This window comes from Aquarana catesbeiana, linkage group LG02 (genome assembly GCF_042186555.1).
Source record: "Aquarana catesbeiana isolate 2022-GZ linkage group LG02, ASM4218655v1, whole genome shotgun sequence".
NCBI lineage: Eukaryota > Metazoa > Chordata > Amphibia > Anura > Ranidae > Aquarana > Aquarana catesbeiana.
In genome coordinates this window covers 562,914,704-562,931,209 of record NC_133325.1, presented here as the reverse complement: position 1 = coordinate 562,931,209, position 16,506 = coordinate 562,914,704, and the positions used below count along the sequence as shown (strand labels likewise).

Genomic DNA, 16,506 nt, shown 5'->3' with positions numbered 1-16,506 from the left:
TGATGGAAACTCTGATCTTGTAACAGACACATAATTTAGATTATCAAAGTTTCATGTCTTATTGTAGTTATGATTAAAGCCGTGTAGGCTGAAACGCGTCAACTGATTGCATTTGCTTACTGTACACTGTGGTTTCCTGAATAAAAAGCAAGCTTTTAGAGTAATAGCAGATCATCTTTATGGACATAATTTAGATTATACAGTTGTTTTACAGCTGGATCTTAGAAGTTTGCCACATGGGCAATTTTAGTGTGTGGAGCATAAAAAAGCCTTGGGAATATGGGGGTGTGAACATGGCAGAACGAGCTGTGAAATAAAGTATTTTAATATAGTCTTATGTGTATATGACTGTAAAATATATTAGAATCTAGGCACAAAATACCTGACTGGCTCTATTAATCAGCATCAGTTTTAAAGCCTCATGCACGCAGGAGGTTTTGCAAACTCTCCTAGAAGCCTTTCCTTCTGCCATCAGCTTTTACAGGCTTTTCGGCGTCTTTAAGAGCTTGGGCGTTAATTCATTTCATTGGCTAAAATGCTAAACGCGCCTAGCGTTTAGATGCATTTAGCAGCGTTAAGGCCCCTTTCATACTGAAGCGCTTCAAAACTGCCAGTAAAATACTGAGCGCTTTTGAAGAGTTTTCAGGTGCTTTTGAGGAGCTTTCTATTCATTTCAATGGAGAAGGGCGTTTTTTCACCACCCTGCCAGTGCACTGCCCCAGTGTGAAAGCATTCATTGATTTTAATGGAAATAGGTTTTTGTGAGCTTTTCAGGCGCTTTTTTAGCGTGAAAGCACCTGAAAAGTGCCTCAGTGTGAAAGCAGTCTTAAAACCCTTTTACACTGGGGTGCTTTGCAGGCACTACAGCGCTAAAGATAGCGCCTGCAAAGTGTCCTGAAAGAGCCGCTTCTGTCTCTTCAGTGTGAAAGCCCCGAGGGCTTCCACACTGGAACGGTGCGCTGGCAGGACGGTAAAAAAAGTCCTGCTTGCAGCATCTTTGGAGCGGTGTGAATACCGCTCCTCCACTGCTCCTGCCCATTGAAATCAATGGGGCAGCGAGGCTATACCGCCGGCAGCGCTTTGCGGGTGGTTTTAACCCTTTTTTGTTTTTAACCCTTTTTTATCCATGTGTGCATGGATATAGGCTAACATGCAGGGGAATTTAGAGGTAGGGAAAAAAAACTCAGCTATTTTTACACTGGGGCGGTGGGTGCGTCTGTGGCAAAGTGCCGCTATTTTTAGCGCCGCTTTACTGTCAATTTCACGGTGCTATTCAGCCGCTTGCGGGGCGCTTTTACCCCCCGCTAGTGGGCAAGAAAGTGTTAAAACCACCACAAAGCTCTGCTACTGCAGCGCTATGCCGGCGGTATAGCCGCGCTGCCCCATTCATTTCAATGGGCAAGAGCACCGCTCCTTCACCGGTCCAAAGATGCTGCTAGCAGGACTTTTTTTTAGCATCCTGCCAGTGCACTGCTCCAGTGTGAAAGCACTCTCACATTGGAGAGACAGGAGCGGCTCTTTCAGGGCGCTTTGCAGGCGCTATTTTTAGCGCTGTAGCACCTGCAAAGCGCCCCAGTGTGAAAGAGGTCTTAGGGGTGTCAGCTGCAAAAACGTCCAGTGTGCATGAGGCCTTATGAAGGCTAACAGTACCTGCCTGGCTAGTGAAGATTAAACTGCACATTCCAGAATAGTTTAGAGACGCAATTTAGGTGACCCAAAGTTCCATTGTAATAATGGTTCCTTTTTCAAGATAGATAAGCAAAACAATCAATTTGCTGCATGCCTTTGGAAACAATATATCGTTTAAACCAAGAGGACATTTCTTGATGGCATTAGGCGCTAGGTGATAAAACAAGGCAAATATTTGATCATTGTTTAAAATTAAAAAAACAAAAAAAAACAGATCTGATGTAACATTCCTAGTAAACAGAAAATCAGGTAGTCTAACACTAGTAACAGACTGTGAAGATCGCATGAATGAATTCACTGGAATACCGAGGGATCTTGGCAACTGACCATGCAATGGGTGTTTGCTTTGTTTCCCCTACGCTACATTAATTGGCGGTACAACTAGTGAAAAATAGGTAGCATTTTCTCAACCAGGATACAGAATAAAAGCTCAAACTTAAATACTTGTTGTGGGAATAGGCCTGCCCCAATTATGCAGCAGAAATCACTTTAGTAGTGGTGAACCCTTTCTCATGGATTTGGGGATGCTTATGCCTCGTACACATGATTGGACTTTCCGACAACAAAACCGTGGAATTTTGTCTGAAGGGAGTTGCCTCAAACTTGTCTTGCATACACACGGCCACACAATTGTTGGCCAACAATTACGAACGTAGTGATGTACTAGACATACTACGTGGTTTTCAGCTCTTTAGCACCACCTTTTGGGCTCCTTCTGCTAATTTCGTGTTAGTAGAAGTTTGGTGAGTGTTGATTTGCGCTTTTCATTTAGCGCTTTTCATTTCGTGCTCTTCAGTTCGTTTCTGAACGCCTGTTCGTCAACCAGACATGTTGCGGAATTGGAGGAGATAACGTGTTATTTATTATTAGCCCTGGAGTTTTTGCTTTGACATTATTTTTTTGGTTGAATAATGATTTGATTTGGTATATTTTCTATATTTTTGGATGCATAGAATGCACTTTTTGGTTAAGTTCTATTGGCAGATAGCATGTCTATTTTTTTTTTTTAATGCACAATAAAAAAAATTGTGTAGAATAATACTTGGCTAGGTGTTTTACTTCAAATGACAGTTTGGGAGTAGGCAGTTACATTTTAAAAGAATACGATGTAAAATTGACAACGGACACCAACATAGTTGTATCTTTGATCTTAAAAACCACGGGATAATGGTGTTGTGATAACTTGCACAAATAAAAAAAAAAAAAACTAATAATATTATTCTTGATATCACTAGCACAAAAAGCCTTTGAAATTTTGTTTGCAATAATTCCATCAGTATCACCAGCAAAGCAGCTTCATTATTATCCCATTAAAAAAGAAGAGAATTGTGCGTTGCATTTGGATAGTTCATAATTTGCCACGTCACGAATGTTAATTCTCCATTACGAACGCTACAAGACCGACTGCTTCTGCTTCTGAGCATGCGTGTTTGTACTTTGGACTTTTGTCCAACGGACTTGTGTACACACGATCGGAAAATCCGACAACACACATTTGCTGGCGGAAAATTTGAAAACATGCTAGCCAACATTTGTTGGCGGAAAGTCTGACAACAATTGTCCGGTGGAGCATACACACGGTCAGATTTTCCGCCAACAGCCTGACAGCCAACATTTCCCGTCTGAAAGTCCGATCATGTGTACGGGGCTTTAGAGTTGGTATCGCTATCACTTTATCCCTTAAGCTTTGTGTATAGGACAATGTAAAATAAATTAGAATCTAGGCACAAAATACTTGATTGGCTCTATTAATCAGCATCAGTTTAACTGAATTTGCACAATTTCAAACCTGCATTTCAGTCCGACTTCGGGGGGGGGCAATTTAACAGACATCTATGCGGGTTCCTGCACAGATGTCTATTCAAATCACCCCCGAAGTTGCCAAAAGTAGTGCAGGAACCACTTTTGGGAATCAGTGCGGCGCCGCAAAGTCGGCGTCGCATCAATTCGAATGGTGCCATTGCCGGCAATACCTGGCGATTTGACATGTTAAATCGCATGTCAAAATGGCCCGATGTGAACGTGGGCTTAAGGCCTCATGTACATAACGCAATACTGGAAAACACTATTCCATCACGTTTAGACTGTATACTTTTCTTACTAGCTAGATGGGTTTGGTTTTAAGCATGTTGACAAAATAAATGATTCATCTGATATCAATGGAATGCCAAAAGAAATGGCTTGTATAAACAGGTGTATACATTAGTTTTGAACTTCATTACCTAGTGCAGAACACGCATTCCTTTTGTTGGGGGGTTACTGCAGGGTTTTCAAAAAAGTAGATCACTTATTTAATCCCAGTACCAGTCCCCCCCTCCCCCGAACAGACTAAAACTGGTCTACTGTACTATATACCTGATTTACTACAAGCATGCTAGTAAGGGTGAAGCAGTGTTTACACTCTTTTGCAGGCAAGCATAATGCTCACCTGCCCATGCATTTCTGCACACACATGTGTTTGCTGGGTACAACAGCTGCTCTCAATAGTTGATTCCCTGGTTGTAACTCGCTATGGTTGACCAATTTGCAAATAAATAAGTGTGGATTGAATTTCTTCCATTCTACCTAAATTATATGATGAACAAATGTATAAGCATTTGTACAATGTACTTTTAACACTTGTGAAATACTGTACATAAATAAATCCAAAATAATTTTTCATCTTCAAATGTAACAATAAATATATGGCTGGTGACCAAGTCTCCAGTCGACGCACATGCACAATACCCAAACAGTAGCAGAAATCTTCTATATGTTTTTATTATATGTTCGTAACTTTTATACTGTATTGTACCACAAAAATATTTTAGCAAACAAATCTGCATAAAACACTTCAATGCAATACAAAGCAACAATAAAATACATTTCACTGTATATCTGCAATGCCAGTTAAGGCAAGACTGCATCATAGAGGGCACGTCATAGAAGCCATCATAGAAGGCATGTCTGAATTTTTTTAACCTATGAAATGTGTGTCTTTTGTGTGTGATAAATTGCCTCTTGGATTTATTTAGCTAGTGGTTCATTCTGAATGTAGTACCTATTTTTGAATTCCAGCTTACATCTAGCTAACCTTAAAATTACACCCCCCCAATAATGTCAATGCTGACTAATCTGTGCTAGAAAGATGTATATACTTACCTATTTTCTTCTCACTCAAGTCCAGTCACATGATCCAGCTCACCTGTGTCAGCCAGTAGTGGCAGTAGAGGAGAGGAGGGAGCGCCGACAACGGATGGGCCATTGGAGCCTATGGGTGACGTCACAGCTCAAGCTTTACCAGCCATTGTCAAGCTCTCTCTCCTCTCCTCCCCTGCAGCCAGTGCTTGCTGACCCAGGGAAATCATGTGACTGGACTGCAGTGGGCTGAACATAGGTAGGTAAGAACATCTTTTTTTTTACACAGGTTAATCAGCATAGGTGTAAGGAGGGGACATTTTTAAGGCTAGTTCGGTGTAAGCTGGAATTCTACTTTAAAACCCCTGACAGTTTTCTTTTGCTGTCTGTGTTTTCTTGTGGAAAATTTCCCTTCCTTTCTTATAAGCAAGAACTGCATGCACGGACTTTAGAGCATAAAAAAACAAAAAAATTGCCGCGCTATTAAAATGTGAGAAATATATAAAACAATATAAAATGAATAAATAAAGGTGAACAGTCCATAAAGTGTCCAAAACAAATTAACCACTTTAAGACCAGCCTCGTTTTGGATTTTAGGTGTTTACAAGTTTAAAACAGGTTTTTTTGCTAGAAAATTACTTAGAACCCCCAAACATTATATATTGTTTTTTTTCTAACACCCTAGAGAATAAAATAGCGGTCATTGCAATACTTTTTTTTGCACCGTATTTGCGCAGCGGTCTTCTAAGCGCACTTTTTTTTTTGGAAAAAATTCACTTTTTTGATTAAAAAAATAAGACAACACTAAAGTTAGCCCAATTTTTTTTATATTGTGAAATATAATGTTACGCCAAGTAAATTGATACCCATCATGTCATGCTTCAAAATTGCGCCCGCTCGTGGAATGGCGTCAAACTTTTACCCTTAAAAATCTCCATAGGCGACGTTTAAAAAATTCTACAGATTGCATGGTTTGCGTTACAGAGGAGGTCTAGGGCTGGAATTATTGCTCTCACTCTACCGGTCGCGGCGATACCTCACATGTGTGGTTTGACCACCGTTTTCATATGCGGGCGCTACTCACGTATGCGTTCTCTTCTGCGCGCGAGCTCGTCGGGACAGGGCTCTTTAAAAAATTTCTTTTTTTTTTATTTTTTTTATTTTACTTTATTTTATTTATTTTTTCACTGTTTTTTTAAAAAAAAATTTGGATCACTTTTATTCCTATTACAAGGAATGTAAACATCCCTTGTAATAGAAAAAAGCAGGTCCTCTTAAATATGAGATCTGGGGTCAAAAAGTCCTCAGATCTCATATTTAGACTAAAAAAAAAAAAAAAGTCGTTTAAAAAAATGACACAAAAAAAATTGTGCCTTTAAGAGAAGTGGGCGGAGCTGACGTAATGACGTCGCTCCGGCCGTCCTATGGTATGGAGACGGGTGGGGGCCATCTTAGCCTCACTCGTCTCCATACTGAGGAAGGGAAAGGACCCGATCGCCTGGGGGTGGCACCTCTCCCGCCGCCGATAACGGTGATCTCGCAGCGAACCCGCCGCAGAGACCACCATTATCGTGTACAGAATCGCCGGCCCTAAAGGTGGATACCTCGGTTGTGGCAGCAGCTGATATCCATCTTTAAAAAAATGACGTATATATACAGTGAGCGGTCCGGAAGTGGTTAAGAAATCCTTGAAGTTGTATCTCAAAGGATGATAAATGACAAAACATCCAAAGTGTACCTTCCAGTGCGATAATAAAAGATGTGCCCTTACCAGATAACTAGACTCCATGTTATAGGAGCCTAGTAAGACATAGATTCACACATCATGGAGGATCCATGCACTGGATATATCACCCCCGATGACGTCATGTATGACGAAACTAGTAGGATGTAGTCTATGCTCAATACACCACGCTAGTTTCTTTGTGATCTGCAGATTCTTTTAACCCTGGAGCTTTTAAATCCATGTTTTGTTGGACTTGTGGAAATCTTCAATAAACCACCACGGTTTTACACTATGTGTCTCTTCTTTTATATCACATTCATGAGAGAGAGGGAAAGGGAGAAACCAGCAAGGTTGGCTTCAATGCCATTCTTGTTTAAATTCAGTTGATGGATCCTCCATGATGTGTGAAGGTACACTTTGGGTGTTTTGTCATTTATCATCCTCTGAGATACGACTTCAAGGATTTCTTCATTTGTTTTGGACACTTTATGGACTGATCACCATTATTTATTCATTTTATATTGTTTTATATATTTCTCACATTTTAATATTGTGGCGATTTTTTTAGTTTTTTTATGTTTTTACACAAAGTGTTCTGTTGTGTGATTGCCAGCTGCTTTTTTTGATTATTCATCACTAATCTTCACCTGCACAATTACTACATTTCTTTCTACTATATGGATTTTAGAGCAGCATGGTTAATAAAACTTTAGAACCCACCATTGCCTTGGAGTGCTGCAGTCCAGGGTTTAATTATCATTAATACTGCTTTCTGCAGGGAGTATGTTCTCGTACGTTTTTCTCCACAACCCAAATGAATGTTAGAGTGCTTTCACACTGAGGCGTTGGGGACGTCGGTGGTAAAGCGCCACTTTACCATCATTTTAGCGGTGCTATTTGGCCGCTAGCGGGCGCTTTTAACCCCCGCTAGCAGCCGAAAAAGGGTCAAAACAGCTGCCCAATGATTTCAATGGGCAGGGGCGCTTTAGGAGCGGTGTATACACCGCTCCTGCTGCTCTGCATAGATGCTGCTTGAAGGACTTTTTTACCGTCCTGCAAGCGCACCACTCCAATGTGAAAGCACTCAGGCTTTCACACTGGAGTGAGAGGAGAGGGACTTTAGAGGCGCTATGCAGGCGCTATTTTTAGCGCTATAGCGCCTGTAAAGCGCCTCAGTGTGAAAGCAGCCTTAGGTCAACATCTACCAAAATAAGTTTGTGTCTTGTTAACTGAGGTGGAGACTTTAGGTTGTATTATTTCAGGGCAGCAATTAATGTGATAAGTCTAATGCCCTGCACACACGATAGAATTTTCTGACAACAAAATCCATGTTTTTTTTCCGATGGTTGTTGGCTCAAACTTGTCTTGCATACACATGGTCACACAAAGTTGGTCGGAAATTCCGAACGTCAAGAACGCGGTGACGTACTATGAGCCGAGAAAAATGAAGTTCAATAGCCAGTGCTGCTCTTCTGCTTGATTCTGAGCATGCGTGGAACTTTGTGCGTTGGAATTGTGTACACACGATTGGATTTTGTTGTCGGAAAATTTGAGAACCAGCTCTCAAATTTTGTGTGACGGAAATTCCAATGAAAAATGTCCGATGGAGCCTACACATGGTCGGAATTTCTGACAACAAGCTCCTATCAAACATTTTCCGTCGGAAAATCCTATTGTGTGTACGGTGCATTAGGCTCCAAGCACACTGGGCTTAAAAAAAGTCTGTTCTCTCGGGAGTAAAAAACGCTCATATAGAGCATTTTTTGTACAAAGTTTAGACAAGTTTAGGAGAGTGTTACCTTTTTTCTGCCTCCACGCTCTAATCAGAAACGCAAACCAGAAGGGTTTTTTGTTCTTCCTCGAAACTTTAAACTCAAAATATGCCTCTTAACGTCCTAATGTGCATGGACACATAGGATAACACTGAGCTGCTTCTACAGGCAGAACACATAACTCCCGTAGAAGCAACGTTTTTTAAGCCAGTGTGCATGGAGCCTAAGTGCACGCCAAAGAACTGTAGAATTTGTTGTTTCTATACAAGTGAATTTGTCTTCATATCAGCCTCTTGTAGTCCTTTGCACACTGGCACCCAGGCAGGGAACTGGAGGACCAGCATTCTAAATAGGTCAGACTCGTCTTGCACAGTACTGCCAGCAGACCTAGAAAGGAGGGGGAACACAGAGATTACATCATAACTGTGCTGTGACTTTATTGTCCAATTACAGGCTTTACTGGGTCTTGCATAGCTTAAAGTGGGGTTCCACCCAAAAAAAAAAAACTACATGAAAAATCCTAAAAAAAAAATACAAAAAAACATTTAGATTTTTTTTTTTTAACTTACCTCTAAATGCCTGTTGCTAGGGGGTCCCTCGTAGTCTGCCTCTTCCAGTGCCTGGGCTGGGGACATCACTTTCCCCTCGGCACAGGAAGGGCTCGGCTCTGCTCCCTCCCTCCTGTCAATCATCTGGGACCCATTAGAGGTCCCAGGTGACTGAGCAGCCAATCACGGCGTGCGGCGCCGCTCGCGCATGCGCAGTGGGTGCCAGGCTGTGAAGCCACAGCCCGGCACCCACAGTTGCAATGCCGGCGCCGCTGAACGGAGGGGGAGACGAGCGGGGCTTCGATCCCCCGCATTGCTGGACCCAGGGACAGGTAAGTGTCCAATTAAAAGTCAGCAGCTGCAGTATTTGTAGCTGCTGACTTCTAGTTATTTTTTTTTTTTGACTGGAACTCCTCTTTAACTGCACTGTAATCTGCAGAGAGGGCTGTGATGTTTGTAAGGAGTGTCTGGATCACAAGTGTTTGTGTTTTATTTTAGGGAATGGCAAAATATGTTGCCCACAACATTTAATCAAATTTCAATTGTCATATGTCCTATACAGTTTAGAAAAAAAAGAAGCATCTACTTGACAAAGTCATAACATTTTTTTTCTTCCATTTCTATTGTACACATCAGGCCTGGTGTGTTTCTTGAACAGCTTCTACTTTATCTGTACACCCCTATAGTTCTTAGGCTGCCCAAAATTGACTGGATAATATACAGTGATTATCTCAAGACATTAAGCAGCACATCAAACTGGAGGTGCTAGTTATACTACAGGGAGTTTTTCAAAAATTCTTCCATGTCCATGGTTCCTTGTTTTGTGTAGAAAAATGAAGGATTGGCCATTTGGTGAGGATTGGGGTAGTTTCTCAATATACAATGAGACATGAGAGCACGGACAGATAGCTTGCCACCAGCTGTTCTTGAAGCGATAACTACCTATCTGTGTCCAGTCTGAGGCCCTGTGTCAATAGAATTTTGTTAATGTCAACTGCTTCTCTACCCATACAAGTCTATAGAAATGCAAACGCAGGAAACAGAACAAGGGTGCACACACCGCTTCAGGCAAAAATAGACACACCCGGTCCAAGGTGCTTATACCGACTCATCACCGTAGGCAATATCAAGAAAAGAAGAAAAGATTGATCGCACACTTGAATCCAAAAGATACTGTAGAGATTTCTTTATTGTCATGAGCCAGACAAAATTGCAATGATGATCAATTAACGCGTTTCACACGAAAAGAACCGTGCTTGTTACAAGCACGGTTCTTTTCATGTGAAACGCGTCAACTGATTGTCATTGCAATTTTGTCTGGCTCATGACAATAAAGAAATCTCTACAGCATCTTTTGGATTCAAGTGTGCGATCAATCTTTTCTTCTTTTCTTAGGAATGCAAAAGCAGCTTGACACATTTCAAAAGGAGGTTAACTGTAGGTCAAATTCACCTGTCAGTAAAGTGTAAATGATTTCAGAATCATCCCAAACTGATGTCAAAAGCAAGCTGAAAGTCCAGGAACAAATGTTGTTGGACTAATTCTATAGTTGTTGGTCTTTGCAACCTATAAGGTGTGGCATGTATATTAGTAAATCATCTTATGCCATGACATTGACATTGACTTCTTTGTCTTTTCTTCTCTACAGTGAGGATCCCTGGAGAGCTGCAAAGATGATAAAGGGATATATGCAGCAGCACAATATTCCTCAGAGGGAGGTAGTTGATATTACTGGACTGAACCAATCACATCTTTCCCAGCATCTCAACAAAGGCACTCCAATGAAAACACAAAAACGTGCTGCCCTGTATACCTGGTATGTGAGGAAACAAAGGGAAATTGTCATACGTAAGTATAAAGGGGAACTTGACTGTTTCTTCTTTTTTTCTATGGCATGGTTCACTTTACTTAAATAGCAACATTTTTTTTTTGTAATAGTTGAAAAAAATCCTTTGACCACAGTGTGTATAGAGCAGTATGAGGTTTTCTACTGCAGAATGGAAACATTGTGTATTCTTTATACCTATACAGAGAAGTGTGTGTTTTGAAAAAAAATTAACAGGTGGATACAGCATCAGTCTGATACTGCACCTGTCCTCCGCTCCCTCTACATCAGTGGTTCTCAACTCCTGTCCTCAGGACCTAATAACAGGCCAGATTTTAAGTATTACCTTGGGGAGATGACTAGAATACTGCAATCACTGAGCAGCAAATGATATCACCTGTGATGTATATCTTGCAAACCTGACCTGTTAGTGGGTCCTGAGGACAGAGGTTGAGAACCACTGCTCTACATCCAGAACTGAGCGATCAAAGACTGCTGATCGCTCAGTTCTAAGTCTTCAGTGAGCAGAGAAATATAGAGAAAGAGATCAGTGCTAAAACAAAAAAATTGCTGCTGGCATTAGAGGAAACAAATAAAAATAATGTTGCGCTAAGTGTAACAAAGGAAACAAAAAGTGAGTCTATGAGTCACACAGGTCACACAGATGTAATGTCTGGATAGTTGATACACCAAATGAAATCTTCCACCATGTGATAAACCACCACCAATTAAGGATGTGCTCTTACCAGAGAGCATTGACCACCTATTACTGTGGGGTCAAAGAAGGCTTAGTATCTCAAATGCTCCATCGCCATTGGTAGGTCAAGATATGGTCATACATACATGCTTTTTTTTGTCAGCTGCCACGTAAGTGCATTACTTCTAATAAAAGCCCTGTTATTGATATTTTACACTATTGTGGTGTTTTATCTCTTGCTGGGGTGTGCTATTTGGTGCGTCCACTTGGAGCAAGAGGACCTGTGATTCTCTCCTTGCTTGCCTGGAATGATCTTCCCTGTCTTCTGTACGTTGACCTACCAATAACGATGGAGAATTTGAGATACTAAGCCTTCTTTGAGCCTCCGTAATAGGTGGTCAATGCTCTCTGGTAAGAGCACATCCTTTATTGGTGGTGGTTTATCATATGGTGGAAGATTTCAGTTGGTGTATCAACTATCAAGACACTCATTTACATCTGTGTAACCTGTGTGACTCATAGACTCACTTTTTGTTTCCTTTGTTACACATAGTGCAACATTATTTTTATTTATTTCCATTTTTTGATATCTCACTAGAGTGTTGCAGCTTATATTCACATTTTTATCACAAGCGCAGTTTATTTTTGTTTTTCATTCAATAGAGGAAGCACACACCGCTCAAATGAACAAAAAACCTCAAAATTGCAGCACTAATAGTGCATGAAAAAGTATAAGTGGTCAACAAACAAACAACTTATATGCAATAGTTCTTCATTGGACAATCGTAACATTGATAAAGACCCACAAAGTGTAGAAATAGTCCACAAATGATAGTCCATAAAAATGTGCAATAATCCTTCACATGTATGGATATGGAAGAAGTGGCCAATCACCGGAGATGAATGCTGTCTCAACTAAGAGAACACCTCACTCACTTTGTGCACTACTAGTGCCCATGTGATTCTTCAAAGGGAAGAAAGGGAGTCCACTCTTCTCTATCTCTATTCTCTATCTGCGCTTATTATTAGTGATGATAATAAGTAAAAGCTGTGAGTGTATTGCCCAGGGCTCCTAGAGTTCTCAAAAGGAATAGATACTAAATATGTGCAATGCCTAGTACACACAATGAGAAAATCAAAAGAAAAAACGCATTTGGAGCGATCGTCCAATAATCTATTCATTAGTACACAGCGTTCGAGAGCCAATCACAAGAGTTCATGCGAAAATATCCGAAGGGACAAGCACAAATTTCCCTTAAGATAACAGAACAAACGATTTTCATGTAATATAGTATTTGTACAAAAAAAAAGTCAAGTGACCAAGGCCGTGCATGCTCAGAATTGAAAGAATACAATACAACACAATACAGTACATCACTTCCGAAGTTGTATTCTGTGGTATGAGAACATATTACATATTAGACTAGCATGCAAAAAGAAAAAAAAATGGATGATCCTTCCTCCAATATTCTCATCATGTGTATGAGGTTTAAAAATATCTAAATCATTGAACAACAATTATCACAATTGAAACATTGAAATTGTAACAGTCATAATCAGCTGTAACTATATATATATTTAAATGCACAAGTTAGTTAGGCCTTGTTCACACTTGTAGTCAGGTGATTGAACCATGGTTTTACTGCCCCCAACTGCCCCCCTTAAGCTGCAAAGGCAGCTGGGCGGAGTTGTACACATTTTGCGGCCAATGCTTGTCAAGTGGTATTTCTGGCAAATGTGACCCATTCAAGTAAATAGGGCTCCACTGCAATCACTCTGCAACTGTATGCAATGCACATGGTTGAAGCAAAGTGGTGCAGCCCTACAGGATTAAAATACAGCCCAGCCACCTGTCAAACCATCTCTAAAAAGTGATCCACAACGGTTCACTCTTCAGAGGGCAGGTGTAAATGAACCTATACAGTATCTTATAAATTACTTTTTATTTATTTTTATTTTTTTTGTTTAAGGTATGCAACATCACATTACAGCATGACATAACAAATCATAGCTGGTGATACACGTTAATAGGAGCGCATATAACATGGATAACAAATTTATGGAAATCAATATAGTAACAGACAAAGTTCCAACACATCGATATAAAGTGTCTATTGACTTTAAACAGTAGTCTCCACAGCAAGTGTGTCTTATATTGTGGTGGAAGACATATAGAAACCAAATGACTCTTTACTCACAACAAAAAGTACCAATTTATCTTTTACATACTGTGTGTCAAATATTTTTTTAAAACATCTAGAATCACTGCCTATTATCCAATACTAATGTACTATATAACCTATTAAAATGGTAAAATATGTAGCAAAAATTCAGTAATTTACCAAATTGTGCTTGTTGAATCTACAAGGCCATTTCCAAGACCAGATAGAAAAAAAAAAGAATCGCAAATAAAAAAATCACAAATGTCCGTGTTCCCAAATTTAGGACGTAGAAGAAAGATGTGGGGTATTGGATCTCCTAAAGCAATACGCGTTCTCAGTCCGGTCTTACAGTAGTATTAAACCCATTAAACCCAAAACCAAAAATGTAATACAGTACATTGCAGCTTACCCGTCATTAGATAGTAGCTGCATTGATTTGCTTTTTTTTTGCCTTTTTCCCTCTGTTTTCCCCTGGTGGTCTGGCCAGTACAACACCTCCTGCTCCTAATCTGGATGAAGAAGCATTGGGGCACTGTGGACAGCAGCATTGTCAATATGGGAGGAAAGGAATGTTAGATGTACTAGCAGATTTAGAGCTAAACTCAAGATAACATTGACACCAGGTGAAAAAAAAAAAAAAAAATATATATATATATATATATATAAAGCCTAAAAAAGAAAACGAATGCAGCCACCAAATCTAAGTATTGGTAAGCTGCAATATGATAAAAAAATGTGCTCTTGGGTTTAATACTGCTTTAATCAGTATATATGGAATGTTTCCCCTTAGGCAGCTTTCTCAGGAGTGATGGCTGAAAGCTGGCTCTTTGCTCAAGTAGAGACTGGATGCTGTCTTAACTGCCACCAGGAGCAATCATACTAATTACCCATTAAGATCCCTCATTTTTTTCATTCAAGTGCACAGTTTGTTTAATAATACCAAGCACTGATGAAATGGAACCTTGGAACCTCTGAAATGGATTGGCTTTTTATGAACATAAGAGTCTGAAAAAAGTTTAAACCTGGATTTTATGTGTTCAGCAATAGGCACTTTCCTCCTTGCAAACCTAGTTACAGTGCTCCCAAAGCTTTTTTAAACCTTAGGTCTTTTTTGGCATCATACGTTGATTTTAAGACTTGGTCGATAAACATAGTACCATTCTTTTTAAACCTAATGATATTTTTCACAGAGTGGAGTAAACAACATGGAACACATCAAAACTTAAATGGAGAGGGACAGTAGGGCAATCATTAATGTTCACCAGTGCTAAGGTGGTTAAAGTATTCACACCTCTTGACATTTTCCACATGTTGTCATGTTACAACTAAAAATGTAAATGTATTCTATTAGGATTTTATGTGATAGACCAACACAAAGTGGGACATAATTGTGAAGTGGAAGGAAAATTATGGTTTTAAGAATTTTTTACAAATAAATATGTGAAAAGTGTGGCGTGCATTTGTATTCAGCCCCCCTGAGTCAGTACTTTGTAGAACCACCTTTTGCTGCAATTGCAGCCCTAATTCTGTTTGGGGATGTCTCTACCAGCTTTGCACATCTAGAGATTGACATTTTTGCCCATTCTTCTTTGCAAAATAGCTCAAGCTCTGTCAGATTGGATGGAGATGTCCGTGAATAGCAATTTTCAAGTCTTGCCACAGATTCTCAATTGGATTCAGATCTGGACTTTGACTGGGCCATTCTAACACATGAATATGCTTTGATCTAAACCATTCCATTGTAGCTATGACTGTATGTTTAGGGTCGTTGTCCTGCTGGAAGGTGAACCTCTGCTACAGTCTCAAGTCTTTTGCAGACTCTAATAGGTTTTCTTCCAAGATTGCTCTGTATTTGGGTCCATCCATCTTCCCATCAACTCTGACCAGCTTCTCTGTCCCTGCTGAAATAAAGCATACCACAGCATGATGTTGCCACCGCCATGTTTCACGGTGGGGATGGTGTGTTTAGGGTGGTGCAGTAGTTTTCCGCCACACATAGTGTTTTGCTTTTAGGCCAAAAAGTTCAATTTTGGTCTCATCTGACCAGAGCACCTTTTTCCACATGTTTGGTGTGTCCTCCACATGGCTTCATGCAAACAGAAAATGGGACTTCTTATGGCTTTCTTCCAATAATGGCTTTCTTCTTGCCACTCGTCCATAAAGACCAGATTTGTGGAATGCATGACTAATAGTTGTCCTGTGGACAGATTCTCCCACCACCTGAGCTGTGGATCTCTGCAGCTCCTCCAGAGTTACCATGGGCCTCTTGGCTGCTTTTCTGATTAATACTCTCCTTGCCCGGCCTGTCAGTTTAGGTGGAAGGCCATGTCTTGGTAGGTTTGCATTTTCGGATGGTGGATTGAACAGTGCTCCGTGAGATGTTCAAAGCTTGGGATATTTTTTTTATAACCTAACCTTACTTTAAACTTCTCCACAACTTTATCCCTGACCTGTCTGGTGTGTTCCTTGGCCTTCATGATGCTGTTTGTTCACTAAGGTTTCTCTAACAAACCTCTGAAGGCTTCACAGAACAGCTGCATTTATACTGAAATTAAATTACACACAGGTGGACTATTTACTAATTAGGGGACTTCTGAAGGCAATTGGTTCCACTAAATTTTAGTTAGGGGTATCAGAGTAAAGGGGGCTGAATACAAATGCACAAATATACTTTTCAGATATTTATTTGTAAAAAAATTTTGACAACCATTTATCATTTTCCTTCTACTTCACAACTATGTGTCACTTTGTGTTGGTCTATCATATAAAATCCTAATAAAATACATTTACCTTTATGGTTGTGACATGACAAAATGTGTAAAATTTCAAGGGGTATGAATACATTTTCAAGGCACTGTGAGATTGTTGTTTATAGATGTATGCTAAACCACCAACCATTTCAAAATAAAGAAAACATGTGGAAAGTGGCTGTTGACATGACATGCTTTGACATCTTTTTCTAAGATTTGT

General features: G+C 40.1%; 1 protein-coding gene across 2 annotated transcripts in view; it reads left to right on the top strand.

Annotated features, from left to right (window-relative positions):
• HNF1B (HNF1 homeobox B) overlaps positions 1-16,506 on the top strand; it is an 85,379-nt gene that overhangs the window by 21,822 nt on the left and 47,051 nt on the right. For both annotated transcript variants that reach the window (XM_073616055.1, XM_073616054.1), the window contains exon 2: positions 10,501-10,700. In XM_073616055.1, the coding sequence (XP_073472156.1) occupies positions 10,501-10,700 (200 nt within the window). The remainder of the gene's footprint in view (positions 1-10,500; positions 10,701-16,506) is intronic.